Here is a 21,689-nt window from a genome sequence, read left to right as displayed (position 1 = left end):
AAGAATTAACTATGATTTTAAGTTAATATTAGGAAATTAACCAAATGATAGCTATTCCATTTGCCCTTTAGCCGCTGCTGCTCAGCGCAAAGAGAAATGGGGAGGTATTGTCGTAATGCTCTGCTCACTCTTTTATTGCTGCGCAGTGCGTCTATCAGTGGCTTCGAGCAATTGTGGTTATCGCAGAAAATTATACAAATTAACATGGCATATGCGCATACATACTTTCGTAATTTATTAACATTTCCACTGACTTTACTTAATGCTTCTTCATTTCTGTGTTCTTCCTTTTTTCTTTTTCTTTTAGTTGACTCCGAAGATCCTGAATTTACGGATGTTATTGATAATATCACAGTGCCAGCGGGCCGGAATGTCAAATTGGCATGCTCCGTTAAGAATTTGGGTTCATATAAGGTAAGTCATTAATTATAGTAAACAAGATAAAGCAAATTTTCTTTGGTGGTAAAAAATATTAAATGGAAATATGCCTGCGTACAAATGTAAGTCAGATGGCGCGTTTTAAAGTGGAACATAGTAGAGAAGGGTAAATTTTGTTTATTCCCACAGCCAATATCATCCTGCAAGGGTATTATATGACTCCTCACAGGAATATAATGGCTTGCATTTATTTTACAAAGATGCCTTTTTTCTTCTATGATACATTTTTTGCCAGTAAAAGTATTTTTATGTTACATCTGGAATTATGCGTAAATTACTAAAAATTTTTGTAACTGGGAAACATATTTGGTTACTTTGGCTATTAAAAATATGAAAATTGGTATGATGCTTGTGCTGATAATTATAAACGGATCAGTGACATTAGGCTTCGTTGTTTTAGTATCAGATTTGAATATATAAGGCGCTAAATAACTAAAGCACCAGTGCTTATTGCCACATTTTGATAATTTATTTATATCTTACTTTATTTTAGCAATTATTTTATTAAAACATAGTTTATTCTCCTACAAAAACCATTTAAATCAAAGTTTCAAACCTCGGGCAAAGTAAAAACAAAGTTCGATAAATTTTCACAACTTTTTAGTCAGAGTTTTTAGATAAATCTTGAGCTTGCAGTTTTATATTTGGGCCATTGAATTTTGTCATAACAAAGGGCAACTACGCAGTAGTTCAAAAATTTTGCTTGTGTTTTTGTTCATAAAATGAATCCCCGATATATTTTTATATGAAAAAAATCTGACACCGTTAGCAAGAAAAATTGTCAAAAATCAATGCTATGGGCAAAATCTTAAACCAGAATTGAATAAACTACAAAACTTTATACCCCGCATTTTTCTGAGAATTCGGGCTAAAAGGTTTGGAATGAAAATTTATTCTTTTTTAATTAAAAAAAATTCAAAATTTTATTCAAGCGGTTTTTGTAGTAGAAGGGGCTACTTTTTAATAAATAATTATTGAAACTAATAAGAAACAAATATATTATGAAATCTTAAAAAGAAGCCAGTCGATGGCCCACCCTTAATAATCGAAAGTTATTTTGAAAGTTTTACTGTTTCTCAAAAAATAAAAATTATTGAATATCATTCAAGGGTATTCCTTTATTTAGAAAAGCTAACCGATGGCCCACCCTTTATAATTCAAAATAATTTGAAATTTTTACTGTTTCAAATAAATAAAAATCATTGAAAAGCATTGAATGTTATGTTTTATAGAAATTTTAAAAAGAATCCAGCTGATGGCTTACCCTTTATAATTCAAGATTATTTGGAAATTTGTATCCTCTCAAATAAATTCAAAATGATTGAATAGCATTGAAGGGTATTGCATTTTTAAAAAGAAGTTAGCCAATGACCCACCCTTTATAATTGAAAATTGTTTTGGAGTTTTTACTCTTTAAAATAAGTCCAAAATCACTAAAAAAATAAGCCTGCTGACCCTTTGTATTTCATAATTATTTTGAAGCTTTTACTCTTTCGAATAAATTAAAAATCCTTAAAAAAATTCTATAGGTTTATTTATAAAAGCAAACCGTCGGTAGCCGTAGCCGAATGGGTTGGTGCGTGATTACCATTCGGAGTCCACAGAGAGAACGTTGGTTCGAATCTTGGTGAACCACCAAAATTAAGAAAAACATTTTTCTATTAGCGGTCGCCCCTCGGCGGGCAATGGCGAACCTCCGGGTGTATTTCTGCCATGAAAAAGCTCCTCATAAAAATATCTCCCGTTCGGAGTCGGCTTGAAACTGTAGGTCCCTCCATTTGTGGAACAACATCAAGACGCACACCACAAATAGGAGGAGGAGCTCGGCCAAACACCCAAAAAGGGTGCACGCGCCAATTATATATATATGTATATATATAAACCGTTGGTCCACCCTTTATAATAAAAAATTATTTTGAAATTCTTACTCTTTCAAATAAATCATAAATCCGTAAAATACATTGAACGTTATATTTTATAGCAATTTTAAAAAGAAGCTAGCCGATGGATCACCTTTTATAATTGCCAATTATTTTGAAATTCTTACTCCTTCGAAAAAATCAAAAATCACTGAAAAGCACTGTACTTTATATTTTATAACAATTTTAAAATGAAGGCAACCTCCGGCCCACCCATTGGAGTCCAAAATCAATTTAAAATTATTTAGCTCCAATGCTGTAAGTCAAGATTTCCGCATCTGTGGCCAGGCATTTGTTCTTCGCATTTAGTCATGCGTTTTCTCCTTGTTTTCGCTTTAATGCAAATTAATTTACATGAATCTATTCTGCATATATTAAGTAATAAAACGAGAGTGAAACCGCCTCCCTGCACATTTGTTGCTGGAATTGTTTCAAGACAACCGGCAATTAAATATGCACGCCAATGCAAATAAACAAACATGCGAATACTAATACACGAGGTATCAGACACAAATAGCATACACATGAATACATTTATTCCAATTTCACTAACAGTTAGAATTACATGCGCACTCACACACACAGAGCCTCAGACGTGCAGCCTTCATGGCTTACTCCTGGCACATTTGTAATATGTGTGTGCGCTGATGACTTCCGTGCGACTGCCTTGACTGCTGGGCTGTGTGAGCTTGAGTGTGCCGGCGCGCCAGAAGGTATGCTATGTAATGTACAAATGCACAAACACAAATATATTCATGAGTCTACGTTCGGCAAGTGCGTCATTAACATCATCATTGCCGCCACTACCACCGCCACCATCATCGCCATCGTCGCCGCTGTGGTCATATGATGTTGTCATTATTGTTGGCAGTATGTAGTTGTGGCTATGACTGTGGCTGTCTCCACCTTGTTTTCTGCCAACTAATGAAATTAATTAGCCTCCTGCAATAATGAACCGCAGCAGCAGCAGATGGGCAAAGGCAAGGAAAAATAACAAACAAACAAAAAAATTCAACTAACAAAAACAAAAAGCGAGTACATATACCACAAAAAGGAAGGAAGAGTCATGTGCGAGCACAAGTTGCAGGAAAAGGTGCCACAGACGGGAAACGCATAGCAAAATAACGCTAAAAGAGCAATGGGAAGTTATAAGCAGGACAAGATAAGGCGAGGCGAGGCAGCCCAAAACCAAAGTCGTGCGACGGGCAGGGTGTCGCGCCATGGGATGCGTTGGAAATTTGCTTTAATTGCTGATGGGCCACTAGTTGCCTTCGAATCTTTATACAAACAGACTATTTAGTCACTTCCCTGTGTGTATGTATGTGTTTGGGTATAAATATGTATGAGCACCAGCGTATGCATGTAATTTACATTTGTTAAGTATACACTTAAGTGGAGTCAAATGATGTTCACTTTTGCAGACTGTTGATTTATGCACACACATACATACATATATCCATACCTTAAAAGGCACATGCATATCTATACTTAGGTATTAGTCTACCGCTTCGTCACAGCAATTTGCGGAAGAGCAATTAGGAGCAAAAAGAAACTGAAGGCTTAGTGTAGCAATTACTTAGAATTTGTGGCAAATTGTCGGCATGGGTTGTCAGAATTTTCCTATACGACTTAAAAAACTTGTCTGGGCAAAAGTATGTACACTTGAGTTTAATTGTGCATTATTCGTAAGAGCTTATGAAATGTTGAGCGCTACGCTTTCTACTGCACTGAGGGCACTGGGTTATATAATTTTTTCGTGATGACGTTTTAGACAAATTACTTGAAACTGTGATTGAAGGATTTGCTTCTAAAACTTCCGGGCAATTTCGAGTCACACGTCTAACTTGTCGGCTTCTATCCTAAATAGGTGTTTGTTTAATCTGTTGAAATTACTGAACGTAGTTGTATTATTTTTACGGGCGTCTCTAGAGATAGCTTAAGTTCTTCGTCTGCAATTAGTGTTGGTTTATTTCCTACAGAAAGCATCTGAGGATTTTAATTATGTCTCGATGAACGTAATTGATTACTTGCCGATAAACCATGGGCTCTTGCGGTCAGCATACGTATAACTGATCTTCGTCTTCTGACTGAAGGAAGTGAATCAGAAGCTGCTACAGTAGTGCTGGTGTTATTGATTCAACATAAACTCCTTCGCTATCTTAATACTATGATCTTTGGCAAGCAGTTTAAAGACAGAAGCTGATGATACCCATTTATGTTCAAATGAAACCGAAAGTTACCAAGCCAATATTAATATTAAGACTTTTAGCTTCATCTGTGGCTTTCGTGTCAGTGAGCGCAAATTTGTAGTTGGATTCTTTATGAGCGAACCATTTTAGGTTTTAACCGTTGAGGTACATATCGAAAATTCTAACAGGAAGTTCCACATCATATGATGTTATTAAAAACTGTGACAGTAGTGTTGACATAACATCCAAATTCAGTATAATAATAATAACAACTTCTCAGATGATGAAGAAACATACATAAATCAGAGTATTTGAAGTCAAAGCTGATGTCTTCTTCGCAATTGGCCATCGCTATTATTGATTTCTAGTTTATCTGTGTGTACTGGTTTATCTGTATTGTTTAGTGCCTGACTTTTTTTTAAGACCTCAACCGATCCAAAACCTTCGGACAAAGCCTTTCCTTGATCGTAAAGGACTCGATTTGCTTACGGGTTTCATCCAAAAGTCTGATTTTTTGATACAGAGATTCCAACACTTAGACTTGTGGGATATTTTTATTACACTCCATGACTTTAAACTCTTAAAGCAGGATTTTCATATAATGAACACTTTGCCCATTCAAGCATCTAAGACTTACACATATATCGTAAAACCTGCTGCCGAAGGCGGACAAAGGCACACATTCAAAAGACATAACTTCAAACAAAATCAGGGTGGGTTATAGAAGCTGTTCCCAATTTTTACATTTAATCCGCTGAGGACGGAAATGACAGTCATTTTAAACATTTCAGACATTTTCCAGATGGGCATTGAAACAGTTTTCTAGATAAAAGGGAGTTATTCTCCTCGGAGGTATTCTTGAATTGGGATTTTCTTGCAAGAAAGAAGCTCACATGCTTCAAAGGCACTTCAATAGTACTGAAGCCAGTAAAAATTTAGGCATAATGTCTCCAAAATAATGGGAAATATGGTAATATCGATTGGATCACACTCTTTTTTTATTGGACCTTCTTAGTAGTCAGTCAGGTTTTGATAAAAGCTGAGGTAAGTAATTTTCCTACAATCTTTTCAACTGTACAGTGCCTATTTGTTATGACTTCGTGGACGTAATATTATTCCACAAAATAAGAAAACAGACCAGGTTGTGCAGAAAGGATCTAAGAGAATATTGGACAATTTGCGTCCAAGCACCAAATGGCCTCTGGGTACATAATGTTCATTAGTTGAGAAGAAGCGTCGATCAGCTCGTAGCAACTAAACTAATCAAAACACTTGCAGAGTATCGGTTAACCTCTGATGGTCGAAGAACACGGACTTACTAATTATATGAGATCTTTAAGAAATACTAACGGAGTACTGGGCGATTGAAGATGTGATCACATAAGCCCAATATAACCAGAAGTACTGCAGGACTCCAGCACTGTGCAATGAATGCTCCGCACTGCGAAGAACACTCTTCAAATTTCTGTTAGAATACTTTCTTAAGAACTTGGACCCTTTAGTCAGAATTTCCGTTAAAAAAGCTGTTCGCACTCGATTAAATATCGAAATGTTTCAAGAGAAAGTAGTTATAAGTTGGGTGCTTGCTAGTAGCATTGTCTTACCCAGACGATCCTAGTCTAGCCTAGGACTCATAAAATGCATGTGATACCATTTTGATGAATTGATACAGTTTATCCTAAAACCTACTTTTGTCCGTTGAGGTGATGCTACGCGGAAGGTTTGTCGTGGACACCATAATAATAAATAAATAATAATAAAAACGAGAGACCTTCTCTCTATTCCAGAAGCAGGCCGTTGACAGATGGACTAACACGGATACCTGCAAAGTAACTTAACAAACGTGGCCCCATTTCAATTCAGGATCACGTCAACAATAGCCAGCCGCTGGCCTTTGGGAGATTATGTCAGGACGTTGATGTGGCAGTAAATTGATAGATGTAGAAACAGGAATTAACGAGAATGTAAGGAAACAGTATTTCACTATCTGTGTGAGTGCCCAAGTCTGGGTGCTCTATGTCACTGAGTGCTGGGGAAATTCTCGATGTTAACTTGAAAGGAATTTCAGAAAAAAATGGGCGACATTCATAGTCAAATCAAGATGGTTCGACTAATAAAAAGCAGTGATTTTACAAGTGGTGTGTCAAAATGGCATATTTTGTGCTAACTGGGTTGCGGCTGTGGTACTCAGACTATACTTCCACCACCACCACCAGACTTCCACTAGCAATGAAGGAACTACTTCCAAGAATATCTTCTTTATATTTGATCTAACCATATAATATTTCATTTAGTTTGTGACTATTTCAGAGGCTGAGCTTGGCGTCCGCCATCAGTACAAACATATCCCCGTATCGCCGCGATTGACGGCAGGTCTCGCACAAAGAAAACAGGAACAGAAATCTTGAATACATATAGAAAGGAAATCAAAATTTAAAAGTATTTCGATTAGCAAGTTCTGATATCAATTATGTGGCTGATTTTTTGCCATGGGTTTTGATGCTGTTCTACAAATGTAGAACACTTTTATGCCGACAGTCATAATCGGATTTGTAACCAACCGTATATTAACACTAAACCTACCATGACGGGTCAAATGACCCATTTTAAACTTTTTGTCAGAAGTTCTTAGAAATAACATTATTAAATCGCCGTTTGCCTTCACGACTTTTATTAAAAAATAAATCGAATGTATTTTTCAAGCTTTACTCCTCTCTTGGTAATTGTTTTACCGTGTTTTTCGCTAGACTTAGTAATATATATAACATTTTAAAGGTGGGTAATTTGACCCACTTTGGTAAGAATAGGAATATATAAAGTATCGGTAGGTTTAGTGTTAATCACGTTTCATTTTACTGCAATTAAAAATAGATCAAATAAATATCAGTTTATTACTTCTCTCCCTTCTTCACTAATTTCAATCATCAACTCTTGCAAATTTTTCCTTGCATCTACTTCAATAATTACTCTCGTGACAATTATCGTTCAAGTGTGGCAACTATGCCACCATCTACGCATCAAGCCAAGCATAATTGAAGCGAGTATAATAAAGTGACACTTAAACTTGACTCACTCGCATTGAGTTTAACACTTTGACTCTACAATTTTTCTCGGAAAGAGTTGTAACAACCAAGTTAAGTAACCCTACCGTAAAGCGGCGACTCGGAACAACAACAAGTAGTCACAATTACAGTTGCTGCGGCAGTCACTACGACCATCAAGTCACATTAACCACAAAGTGTCCATTTAATACACAAGCACAGTTAGTTAACATACGTACCGACTCGTTTATGAAACCACACACCCACACACACAGACACATGCCGTTTGAGTATTTGTTTAATAAACAGAGGCAAGTCAACTTCCGGTTAGCGGCTGGGCTGCTTCTCTGCGTCTGTGTGCAATATTACATGTAATTATGGGTATAATTGGTTGGGTGGAAAATTATATGGTATTCTCTTGCAACTGTTGTCGACTGTGCCTCGTTCACATTTAATTTGATGACAGGTTCGTTTGTTGGTTGGTTGACTAGTTGGCTGGTTGGTGAAAGGAGATTTGTTTATTTGCTCTTGGCTGAGATTGAATTGATTGAACCTGCACTTTGAGCTCACCACCAGCTGTATTTTGAATGTAACTGATATTATTAGTGCAACAAGGTGATCATTAATGGTAAGTGAAATTAGTTTATATTTTTCATTTAACGAGTGATAATAATATTCAGTAAATGGTGTCTGTGGACGGAATATCATAGTTTTGGATCCAGAAGAAATACGAAAACCGCTTGATGGACTGATGATACTTATTGTCAAAGAGCCAATTAAACAAAAACTAATTAAACAAAAACGTGCAGTCAAATGTCAACCTTCGTCGACTGGTTAGTCAAACCTTTGCTCCAATTTTTGGTGTGCATCTGCAGGTTGTTCAACAAATGAAGGGACCTACAATTTTAAGCTGACTACGAACGGCTAATGGTTTTTTATGAGGAGCTTTTTCATAGCAGGTTGCTTGTCATTGCCTGCCGTGTGGTGAACGCTATTAGAAACAGCTTTCATCAGTGAAATTTCGAATCTGTGCACTTCCGAAATGATAGTCACGCACCAACCCATTCGGCTGCGGTTGCGGAATAAGAAAGGGAAGTATAATAAGGAGGGTTGCACATTGATATCTGGCGACTAATATTCAAGCTGGGGAAGTCTTCAGGTGTATTTAAAATCTTAGAACTTATATTGCGGCTTATCACAACGATTCCCATCAGAGAGACTTCGTTTAACCCATTACAGCATAACGTTCGATATATCGGACATGAGTTAAATTAGCTTTGTATCAAGCAAGTGTGATGTGAAGGTGGCTTAAAGGTTGTAATCGAAGGAAAACTATTTCTTCAACAATGGCAACCCTTCATTTGTCGACCCATCGCAAAGAGTTTCCGTTATTTTAAATTTTTCAGTATGGCGGATTGCAAGCAGACTTTTTCGCGTAAAGGGTAAAATATTTTGACGTGATAACGTCTTATAATTCGATTTAACAGGCTGCACGCACGAAAAAATGTGTCGTTACCTTGCTCATTAGTGTTACCTTGCTCATATGTAGTTACCTTGCTCATTAGTGTTACCTTGCTCTTTAGTGTTACCTTGCTCATATGTAGTTACCTTGCTCATTGCATTGAATGAACTGCAAGCGAAAGCGCGGAAGGAACGACAAAGCAAACAAAGCAAACGAACGGCAACGTTCGACATCTTGCTCTCCCCTACTTAAGTGAGCGTATATATGTATGTATATGCGCATATGTACATATATAAATTCACGTATTTGTATTGGCATATGCCTTCTTATTGATTATTATTAATTTGATTTACTTGAAGAATTTAAAATAAAACCAAGTTTGTTAAAAATATCTGTTGTTTTAATGTTATTATTATTATTTTTTTATTATATATGAAGGAAAAAATGTATGGTAATATTTACCATATCTATACTAATATTATAAAGAGGAAAAATTTGTTTGTTTGTTTGTAATGAATAGGCTCAAAACTACTGGACCGATTTTAAAAATTCTTTCACCATTCGAAAACTACATCCTCCACGAGTAACATGGATTATATTTTATTTTGGAAATAGGGCTCGAGATATAGGTCAAAACGTGGACCCGGGTAACCTTCGGATTTGTATGTACAATATGGGTATCAAATGGAAGCTGTTGGTGAATGCTTTAGTCCAGAGTATTTTTCATGCCGCTCCGTGACTAGGGTCTCGAGATAGAGACCAAAACGTGGACCCTAGAATGTGTTTGTACAATATGGATATCAAATTGAAGCTGTTGGTGAATGCTTTAGTACAGAGTATTTTTCATGCCGCTCCGTGACTGGGGTCTCGAGATATAGGTCAAAACGTGGACTCGGGTAACCTTTGGTTGTGTATGTACAATATGGGTATCAAATGAAAGCTGTTGATAAGTGCTTTAATACGGGGTAATTTGTTATGTTATGTTATGTTATGTAATGTTATGTTATGTTATGTTATGTTATGTTATGTTATGTTATGTTATGTTATGTTATGTTATGTTATGTTATGTTATGTTATGTTATGTTATGTTATGTTATGTTATGTTATGTTATGTTATGTTATGTTATGTTATGTTATGTTATGTTATGTTATGTTATGTTATGTTATGTTATGTTATGTTATGTTATGTTATGTTATGTTATGTTATGTTATGTTATGTTATGTTATGTTATGTTATGTTATGTTATGTTATGTTATGTTATGTTATGTTATGTTATGTTATGTTATGTTATGTTATGTTATGTTATGTTATGTTATGTTATGTTATGTTATGTTATGTTATGTTATGTTATGTTATGTTTTGTTATGTTATGTTTTGTTTTGTTATGTTATGTTATGTTTTGTTATGTTATGTTATGTTATGTTATGTTATGTTATGTTATGTTATGTTATGTTATGTTATGTTATGTTATGTTATGTTATGTTATGTTATGTTATGTTATGTTATGTTATGTTATGTTATGTTATGTTATGTTATGTTATGTTATGTTATGTTATGTTATGTTATGTTATGTTATGTTATGTTATGTTATGTTATGTTATGTTATGTTATGTTATGTTATGTTATGTTATGTTATGTTATGTTATGTTATGTTATGTTATATTATGTAATGTTAATGTTAACTCATTTTCTATATCCATACAAAATATCTATCAAACAAATAAAATTAAAATTTTCTTTTGCAAAATGCAACCATTCAATCAGTATTTTCTTATGACGTTATCACGTTAAACTATCGTCAGTAAACCGACTTTACAGACAACCTCTTTTTTTTATATTTTTTTGGTATATTTTTAGCCAACAATTTTAGTGACAAGTGTTTATTAGTGCATAAGTGTGTTAGTAAGCAAAACATAAAAAATTGTGAAGTTTGCCTCATTATCAAACATTTACGGTCGTATTTAGTTGTGGCGTGCGATATATCGAACCTTATGCATAGCAGGCTCTAAGTGGTTTGGTTTTTTGCGTTTTCCAGATTGACTGTAGATGAAATTTTGAGTCTTTTGGAGAGCGATGATGGAAATATTAACTATGAAAATATTATTTACGTAGAGCCACCAATCGAACTTGAAGGTCAAGCCACAGATGAGGACAGTGATAAATCGGATGAAGAACACGATGCTAATTTGAACCATTTAGGACGTAAGTTATTGCGAACTAAGTGCGAACTCCGTCGTTTTCACACAAGTAGGGGATCTAATCAAGATCAGTATCTACACGAGTCCTCTTCTAGTAGCGACAGCGAAGATGATGTACCACTTTCGACTTTAAAGAAAGGGTTACAACCAGCCAAGAAAAGAAGAGTTGACTTATGGAAGAAACAAATCCCAAATTTTTCTTGCATAGAATTCAGCCAACCATCAGAAGAAGCTTTTAACTGTAAGACTCCTACAGACTTTTTGAAATTGTTTTTCAATCAGGAATTGATCAAACAAATTGTGGACCAAAGTAATATTTACGCTGGGCAGAAGAATAAACAGCTGAAAGTTACCATCTAATAATGGGATAAAAATGTATTTCGATAATTTCTTTACATCTTTAAGTTTGTTGAAGCACCTCCGAGGAATAGGATTTTATGCAACAAGTACTTTACGAGCCAATCGCACAGAAAATTGTCCTCTGAAAGATGTAAAAATGTTTAAGAGTGAAGACCGAGGCTACACCGATTTCAGGACGGCCGTCGAAGTATTTGTGTGTTGCTGGAAAGATAACAATGTAGTTACGGTCGCAACCAATTTCGAAAACATGACAATGAAAACTGCCACACGGTGGTCACACGTGAATAAAGCAAAAATTGCACTCCCCCAACCGTCATTAATTTCTAACTATAATAAGTATATGGGTGGAGTGGATAAATGCGATCAGGCGATTGCAAATTTGCGTACAAGGATGCGGATAAGGAAATGGTGGTGGCCAATTTTTGCCTATTTCATTGATGTTTCAATTGTAAATGGATGGTTACTTGCGAAAAAAGTTGGCTGTAATAAGGACACTGAGTCCTTGTTTGCATTTAGGAGGCATGTGGCTCGAACTCTGCTTGTGACACACGGAACAACCCCACATCAAGGGCGAAAACCAGCTACACCATTGTCCACTACACGGTTTGATTGCCTCAACCATTGGATTGTTCCAATAAATTCCGAACGCCGTTGTGCAAATAAGTGTGGTGGGAAATCAAAATACAAATGCCAAAAATGTGAAGTAGGCCTCCATCCTAAGTGTTTTATGGAGTATCATGTAGAGCCCAATATCTAAATATATTTTATATATTTATAATTCATTTACTTGTATTTCTTCATTTTCAGTAATATTTTAAATAAATTTCGCTAGAAGCATTCGGTTTTTTTATTTCTCATGAGATAGCTTGAGGTGCCGGTATGCATAACGTTCGATAAATCGGACGGCTTGTTTACAACAAACCACAGACAAATGTGTAACTTTTCTTTCACCACTCGATTTATGTGATCTCCATAACCCGAAATTTTCACAGAAATTCATTATAAATATTAGGACAAACTTTATGCAGTAATGGGTTAAAACGCCCACTACCAAAAAGATTTGTGGCGTGTTCCGTCTTGGAAGCTATCTCACACACTTTCGTCCCAACGCTGTTTAAAATAAGTTAGGGAGTGAGCCCCTAACATTGCCTTCATTGCACGCTTCCCTTTACACGAGTCTAGTTTCACCACGAGAGATGGTGTAAGGCAGTGCTACCACCAGTGCGCAACCTTCACTTGGGAGTATCACTTAATAGTGGGTGGTTTTTGCCTTAAATGAGGTATTTACAGAGAAAAAATTTATTACACGTATACCTATGCAGGTTTTTGTGACAAGTCTTCTAACATTTTGCCATTTGCATGCCGTTCGGACACAATTTCGCAAATATTTATTTTGTATACTGATATTCTATGGCTGAATAATTTATGCGAAAGAATATTTTAAATAAAATTTGTGCATAATTTCTTAAAGCATGAATTATTTATTATTATGGTAGCCTGAACGACGGCCAACATAACCTCAATATATTATAAGTAAATGCAATTATTTGCATATTTGGAAATAATATCATATCAAACTGCCACAGCAACTTACAGCCCATGAAAGTAAAAATGGCCTCGCAAAACCTATCTGCTCAATCAATAAAATTGCCTTACATTGAACCAAATGCCTAAAACGGAATTAATTTATTAAGCATTAAAACTATGACAAATTTACGACAGCAGTGCAGACATCTAAATGCGCGCCAGAGAAGGCAGCTAATTGCAAAAGATTGTTCGTTGGGCATGAAATTGAAACATCACTAAACTTTTACTCGCCCGCCTAAAAGCACTGCATACCTTTAACTTATTGCAGTGCAATATATTCGCATTAGTCATTTAAAGCCTCAAAGCCGGCTAGGCAGCGACAGCAAAGCCTTTGCAGAAGGACTACAGCTACTTTGTCTCTATGCAAATAAATGAGAAACCATTTATCGGGGCATTGAAATGCAGCAAAGTGCAAGGTGAGCTTACAGTGAGTAGTTAAACATGGACGCGTGTGTGTTATTACACATAGATACCCTGTAGGAAAATTCACTCGTACTAAACTGATGCGGCTGTAGTGACTTGGAAACCATGAGTTGTTTGATTCCTTTTCTTCATATAAGCAGCTTCTAGTGAACCTCTGCATTCTTATGCGAGACTTTGGAACTAGTTCAAAATGCGAAAGGTGGGGTCTAGTTGCGAAACATCGAAAAGTGTATATTTAAGTAAATGCTGAAAAACCTGGTGAGTGCTAATATTATTAAGAAGATTCTAGGTTTCAATCCTTCGAAAGCTAGAAAAACAAACTGTCACTTCTACTTTGTGTATAACTAAGGCAAGCGAAGTTGCTCGATTGATTTGGAGTTTTGGCACAGCTTTAGAAATATTTGGGACAATCGAGTTCAAGTAGAGCTAAAAGGCACACTTACTTGCATGGTAAAAAACATATTAAACTTGCTATCAAAAGCAAGAAGATTGAGAAAACTTTAACAAGGATACATATTTTAATAGAGTTGCCACTTACTTAAAGAACTGAAATTAAATAAATATGCAAAATTGTTGGAATATTACAATAAGAGTATCCAAAAAAAAAGGAGTTTATTTTTTGAATATTTTGCAAAGCGTTGCCACATATTTCAAAAATGAAACTTTATAAAATAAAGTAGTTAAATAAGATATTGGAAAATTTGTAGCAAATGAAAGAGTTTGAGATGGATTTGATGCAAATATTGTATATTTCTGAGTGGGTTGTAACCTACTTAAAGAAGTTAAAGAATTAAAACGAATTGTAAAGTTAAAAAATTGAAACGTATTAAAACTATAAACTTATTGCAAACTACAATAAGAGTATCTGAAAAAAGGTGTTGAAGAATACTTTAATTTAGGAATATTTTTAAAAAGCCTTGCCACGTATCTAAAAACTGAAATTTGATAAAATAAGGTGGAAAAATAATATATTAACGAATTGCTTTCAAATGAAGGAATTTTAGTCGGATTTTATACAGATATATTTCTGAATGGTGCTGCCACCTATTTAAAGAAGTAAAATGAGTTAACTCTCGAAGTTTGTTGGAATATTACAATAAAAGTGTTAAACAAAAGGTGTTTAAGGATAATTTAATTAGGATAATTTTTAGAAAGCGTTGCCACATATATAAAAAATGAAAATTATTAAAAAAAGTTAAATAATAAATAAGAAAATTGGAACCAAACGAAAGGAGATTTAATACAGCTATGTTTTTGAATAGAGTTGCCACCTATTTAAATAACTACATTTAATTAAAGCTGTAAGTTTGTTGAAATATTAAAACAAGGGTATTTAACGAAAGGGGTTAAAGAATACTGAAATTTTGGAGTATTTTTTAAAAGCGTGGGCACATCTCTAAAAAGTTAAAATTAATAAAATAAGCTGGATAAAAAATATATAAGCATATTGTCATCAAAGGAGTTTTGGATAGTATCAAAACAGATATTTTTTTGAATAGAGTTGCCATCTGTATAAAAAATGAAAACGAATTCAATGTGTAAATAAATTGAAATTCTTATTTACATGTTGGTAACACAAAATCTCAAAATAATTTAATCCAGAAATAATTTTTACTAGGATTGACACTTATGTGTATACAAAATAAAATTAATTAAACAATATTGGTATCAAACGAAGCTTCAATACAGATATGGTTTTGAATGGGGTTGTCGTCCATCTAAGATATTATAATAATTGTGGAATTAAAATATTTCTATACAAACACCAAATGAAAGGTGCTTAACCCATACAAATTCCAGAAAATCTTTATAATAGAGCTGTCTTAATTTTAATTATATTATTTGTATTTCAATTATAATATTATTTTGAGTGTTCCAGAGTCGCCAAACCAGACAGATAGCATGAATATTTTATTAAGATTCAAATGTGAGGTAATCACTTTTTTTTAGTCAGTCTGATATAATCAAGATCAGATCTAAGACTTGACTCAAACCTTCCACAAACTGTACCGTAACAGATTCATGAAACCACTGTATAAGACTCGCTAGTGTCATATACGGCACAAATTTATTATAGATCCGAAAACTGCTGAGCAATTGGAAAATGCTGAATTATATACATAGAATACATTTTTCTAATTTTTCCTACAGGGTATATATTCAGGTACTCGGTGCATTTGAGTTATGTATATTTATTGCATACTTCTAGGCGCACTGTTTTACAAACTGCAGAAAATAACTAAATAAATGGCTGGCAATTTGTTTCGAAGGGCGCAAAAAGTTCCTCTGAGCAGTGAATAATGCGTTGTTTGAAAGGATTGAACTTAGCGCAGAGGGAAGGAGGAAATTTCAAGTGATGTCTGCAGGCATAAGAAGTGAAGGAAGCATTTCTGAAAGGCTATGCTAAATGTTTTAAATGGAAAACGAATGAGGAGAACGTATTTTCTTATTTTCATACAGAAAAGTGGTAGAAGGTTATGAAAAAAATTATATTATTATGAAATATTCAAAAACAAAAAAAAAGAAAATACAAAAAAACAAAAATTAAAACAAAAAAAGCTAAAAATATATATATATATATATATATATGTATATATATGAATATTAAAAAAGTTCAAGCACATAATTTTATGCCCGTAAATATAAAAAGGTACTTTTATACGTACTGTTTTTCCAGAATAAATTTAAGAACTTTCGTAGCTGACCAACAAATAAAATTGTTTGCATGCAAAAACCGAATGCAAATATTTTACTTATATGTCTGTAGGTGTACATTAGGGTGCATTAATACACAATAATAATTGAGTATCTGTAGAGTCCTAAATGACCGAGACTTGGGCCGAAAGATATTTTGTGTTCAGCGTGCATTACTCTTCAATCGCCAAAAAAAATTCGCCACTGCAAAATGCGCTATATTTTAAGGGGGAACGATTTCTTTTGCATAAATTGTTAGTATAACTACTCAAGAAAATGTGGTAACAATTTTAAAGCGAAATTCGCTTTATTCCCGTTTCTTTGTGCACTTAAGTGAACGCCCGTCGGTTCGGCCCCGTAGCGCTTACTATACGATGCTTTATTTCAAACGCGTTTTTCTCGAAACGACGTTTTTTGATATAATGGCAACGATTTCTCGAAGACTAATGAACCCATTTTAATTTTCTTTTTTTCAAATTTTTGTTATCGCATTGGCTGTCGTTGTACGTTGCCGATTTTCAAAGTTTTGAAAATAATTATTTTTTTGGGCCTGTTGAAAATCAAAAAAAATGGTGAAAAACACACATCGAAATTCAAATCACCACCATTTTGTCAAAAAAAAAAAAATAACGGCTACGTACAACGATAGCCACTATTGTGTAGATTAATAAAATTTTTATTTTTTTGATTTCAGATGATTATTCATTGCTGTATCGCTGCCACCAGATGACGTCATTTTTTTTTAACTCGTTACGTTTATTTACATAAATTTGTCAATTTTTAATATTTTTTAATAAAAATTTACATCAACATATATTAGTTTAATACATATATAATAAAAATTTAATACATATATAATAAATTGTCTGCTGTCCGATCCTCAAATAAGCATTCCTACTGGCAAACAAAAATTCCTAAAAATCGAAAATTTTTTGACCCCCACAGTGGTGTTCCCCCTTAAGAGCTCCACCAACAACTTAAGGAAAAATATTTAGGGCATCAGCCCGACCAAATTCAAGGTAACTTCAAAAATCTCATTATTTTGATACCCCTGAAAATAATTTGAAATATATGTACGTACATTTTTTAGGCTAAAGCGCATTATGAGATGAATTTTTAGAAAAAATTTTTTAAAAAATAATTTCATTTTCCAAAAACTCGATTTTTAGGGTATTTTCAAATTGATCTAGCTTTCACGTAAGCTTAATATTTTCGCGAAACATTTTGGTGAAGGCTTTGAAATGTAATACATTTTGCAATTCCAATGGCAACTGGTCAAACTTTCTTTGACGCGGCACCCTAATGGATATATATGCATGTGTACTTACATACATCACAGGTACAAATATATTTCAAACCCATATCTACGTATGAATCAGTTAAAGCTTCAAGCAATGACTAACTGAAAAATCAACAAACAATGCCAACAGAAGCGTGACAAGCACTACAAATACTTATCAATCATACATATGTATGTGTGCATATGTTTGCATGTATATGTGTAAGTACATGCAGGTGAATGGTATTTGTGTTTGCTTGCTAGTGCTGTTAGCAGCTTTGTTGCTATTTTTGGCTTAGTTGGCAGTCTTATTCATAAGCTTTGGCATTTCGCATGTTAGCCGAGCAAACCAGCATGGAAAACTAGCTGATATTTAATGCATGCAAAGCGTTTACAAACACAATCCCACACATATGTACATGCACACATACCTCTGGAGATGCACTAACAGGTCCGTATAAATATATAAAGAGGCACTAAACAAGCAAGCAAACAGCCAAACGAGTGAACTTGTGGTCAAAGATTGGCACACACAGACACACACACATACACTCGCATATATGCATACAATTGCATTGCAGGGAACTGTCGTGCTAAGCAGCTTGCGATTTGCCCATGAGTATGCAATAATTCTGCTGGCACTCCTAAATATATGCAGTACATATTTGGCTGTGTTTTTTTTTCGTTTTTGTGTTTTTAGGTTTGATTTTTTATTTTTTTCTCTTCATTTTCTGTGTGTTTTTCTGCATACTTAGTGCACTTTTTGCGGCATATTGCGAAACAAAGAACAATTTTTAAATAAAAACTAAAGTAGGAATACATTTATTGAAGAGGGTCAAAAACAAAGCAGACGCTCGAGCGCCAGGATGCAATGACAGCGCATACCTATGTACCGTTGCGTGCATGCATATATGCATTTAAATCAGTAGCAAGCGAGTCAATGCACTGACTAAACAGAATTGTAAACAAGCGAACACGTACATTTAGGGAGACTCATTTTGGTTATTTGTGGAACCAATTTATTTAGTCTGCCCCGGGCGTATACGTAACTGGTTACCTTGAAGTACTTACCCTGTAGAGAAATCTACTAATACCAAATTGGTTTGGGGATGTCTTTATTTATTATGTAATCTTTGTGAGACAGGAGTTTTAAAATGCACCACATCTGCACGAATTGACTTTTGATGCAGTAAAATTTACTAACTACCGGGTGTCATGCTCCTGGGTGGGTTGGTTGGTTGCAGCTCTTCTAGATTTTCTATTCTATTAACCTTTTGCCCTGGTTGATCACAACTATGCCAGTAAATGTTATAAGGAAAACCAGTTTTGGTTGATTGCTCTTCTATGAACCAGAAACCAGTTAGAACTGCCGTGAGTCTGCAGGTATCCCTTCGTTTCATATTTGCCAAGGTTGGCGTTTGTTTGTGGCTGTAGGTAGGTGGTCTCTCCATCTGTATTTCGTGATTTGAGGATATTTTAAGGAAATTGCGTTATTGATTGCACCCAGTGGTGTGAATTCGGATTCAGCAAAGAATGTTCTTCAAGGCGAATCTCCCAGTTGTTGAGTCTTCCAATGTTCCGGTGTCCCCGGACACAGATTAAGGTTACTTTATGGTTTTCACTCAAGGTGGTAAGGCTGTTCCTACTATGTTCCACCCCTTTAGAGGTTGTTGTAGCCGAAGCCAGTGCCTGGATTGCAGCTTGGCTATCAGGGGGGAGTAGCGATATTGCCCTTAAAAGAGAAGTCTGTAATTAGTAGCCTACAAACTTCCCCTATGCGCCTGTAAGACACTGCAGTTATTAGTTAGACGCACAGATTTTTAAATTTTAGGTCCAACACCACAACCATTTTTGAACCATCTGCGTAGACTGTTGTGTCGAACTTATTTAGTAGAAGTCCCTTACTCCATTCCTCCTGAGATGGAAAAAGAGTGTCAAAATTGTTATTGAAAGTAATCGCGAGAACGATGTAATCAATCCTCTCCTACGTAAACTGAGTTTGTCTCAATAGTAAAAAGGCATGACCATACGTTTTTTCCTTCCAGAGATCCGCTTCATTTAACCTACATGCACTCCTGGTTACCGTCTTCTTAATATGGAAATCTACCGCGGTAGCATGCGTCAGTACATTGAGAGGACTTGATTTAATTGCACCAACCGTTACTGAACAGGCAGGTTCATGGTACTGCTTTTATTGATTTTCTAACAGCTTTCAAGACCTTCGTGCAAAATAGTAAGTGGAAATTGGTCGAATATTCTCTAAAGGCACCAAGGGTGGTTATGGCTTATCTCACTTATACCTGTAAAACTTATCCTCATAGACGTTGTGAATACACTTTACAGTTAGGCTCTTGTAAGTTTAAGTTTTAGAAAATCTTTGCGGACGAGCGATTCATGCTTGGTAGAGAAAAGTTCATTGGAACTAGGCGGTCTCTGCAATTTCGTGTGGTCACAGTGAATTTAAATTTCAAGTTTTTAATCAGTCTTTGGCATAAAGCGCTGTGTACGTTTTCCCATTATCATATTGGAAGGCCGTTGCCTGCAAAGCCATGTCTGCATCAATAAACGAAAAAAGGGATCGCTAACTCCGCTAGCAAGAACCGCTTTTCTGGCTTTAGTGAGTTTTCAGTCGCAGCATTACATTTCAGCTATTGCCACAAAAAAGCTTTTGAAGGTGGCGATCTAAAAAGTTTGTTTCTAGCACACGCTCATAATTCACGCCTCTAAATAAACTATTAGTTTACCATAATAAGTAAAATCCGACCCTTATCTGGCTCTATAACATTTGATGGTCGTCTAGAAAGCTGAGTTTGCTTCACTGATCCCATTTCGTTTTATTGTTTTATGATCTGTTGTGAATAAGCTTTACTTATTTCAAATTCTTTCGTTATTCCTCTTCAAAAAATTTATTGATTACGCTGTGCCATATTTTGGAGTTAAAGTTTGGCCAATCATGACTTCAATGACAACAAAGCTTAACCAAAACCATTTACCTGAGGCAGAGGGTCCTTTTGATCACCACTATCTCTCCGATTTTTTACCAGCTCTTTCTTGTTTGCCGACAAAGATCAGTGCAACTGCTTTAGGTGAGGTGGGGTAGCCAGGTTGCGTGCCTTAGACAATACACCCGGAGGCCCTAAGGCTAAATGGGGTGCCTAGATTTGATTTCAATCGCTTAACTAAGTGGCTTAAACGACTTTTTTGTTTTTTGTATTACACTTGGATTCCCTTTTAATTTTCTTTAAATCTACCCAATCCCCGAAGAAATCTGAGTAGATCTTGTGGTGCCAAGGAGCCAAGGTGGTCGCTTCTTAACACATCAGTGCCAAAGACCTCAAGACTGATTCGAGCGAAGGCGGAGCAGACGCACAGGAAGTCGTCCGCCGTCTCGTCCTCCTCTTCACAAGCTCGGTAGAGTACACTGTCTGAGATGGTCACCCTTTCCACGAGCTTCGCCCGCAGAAAGTGGTCCGTCATCAGTCCAACCAGCCCTCTACACTCCCTTCTGTTTAATGACAGGAGGGTTTGCGACAGTCGATCGGACATGACAGGTAACATCAGTTTAGTCCATCTGCAGCCTCTCTCAGCCTGCCAAGCTCGCTTATGGGTTGTAGTAACCCATTTGCTAACCGTGGCTTTGATGGCTGCAGAAGGGAGTGGCAAAACGAGCTCTGGGCCAAAGAAGTTGGCCTTAGAGCCCATCTTAGCTAAGGAGTCAGATGTCTCGTTACCCGCGATACCCACGTGTCCCGGGACCCATGTTAGCATCAGGCTGTTATATCTACCGACATAGTTCAGCCTAGATTTATAGGACTCGTCTACCCCTGATGTGGTTGGGAGGCTGTCTAAGGCCATGAGCGCAGCTTGGCTATCGCTGCAGACACGTATAGAGCTGCATCTCCATCGGTTTTCCACAACAAAGTTCATCGCTTCTTGAACTGCATACACCTCCGCTTGAAACACAGATGCATGCATTCCAAGAGCAAAATGCAGTTTTGTCCCGCTGGATTCCACGTAGACCCCAGAGCCGGAGCCATGCTCGGTCTTGGAGCCATCCATGACAATGCGAAAACAGTGTTTTCCGGGCTAATTTTTTGA

The 21,689-nt window shown here is 35.8% G+C and overlaps 1 protein-coding gene across 1 annotated transcript in view; it reads left to right on the top strand.

Annotated features, from left to right (window-relative positions):
• The first annotated feature begins 204 nt into the window (after positions 1 to 204).
• LOC128863409 (lachesin) overlaps positions 205 to 21,689 on the top strand; it is a 146,832-nt gene continuing 125,347 nt past the window's right edge. Inside the window, exons 1-2 of the mRNA XM_054102543.1 lie at positions 205 to 229; positions 308 to 414. Coding sequence (XP_053958518.1) covers positions 205 to 229; positions 308 to 414 — 132 coding nt within the window. The remainder of the gene's footprint in view (positions 230 to 307; positions 415 to 21,689) is intronic.

The sequence above is a fragment of the Anastrepha ludens genome, chromosome 5, assembly GCF_028408465.1.
Source record: "Anastrepha ludens isolate Willacy chromosome 5, idAnaLude1.1, whole genome shotgun sequence".
NCBI classification, from domain to species: Eukaryota; Metazoa; Arthropoda; class Insecta; order Diptera; family Tephritidae; genus Anastrepha; species Anastrepha ludens.
Note: the sequence above shows the minus strand (reverse complement) of the source record. Positions and strands in the feature narration are given on the sequence as shown.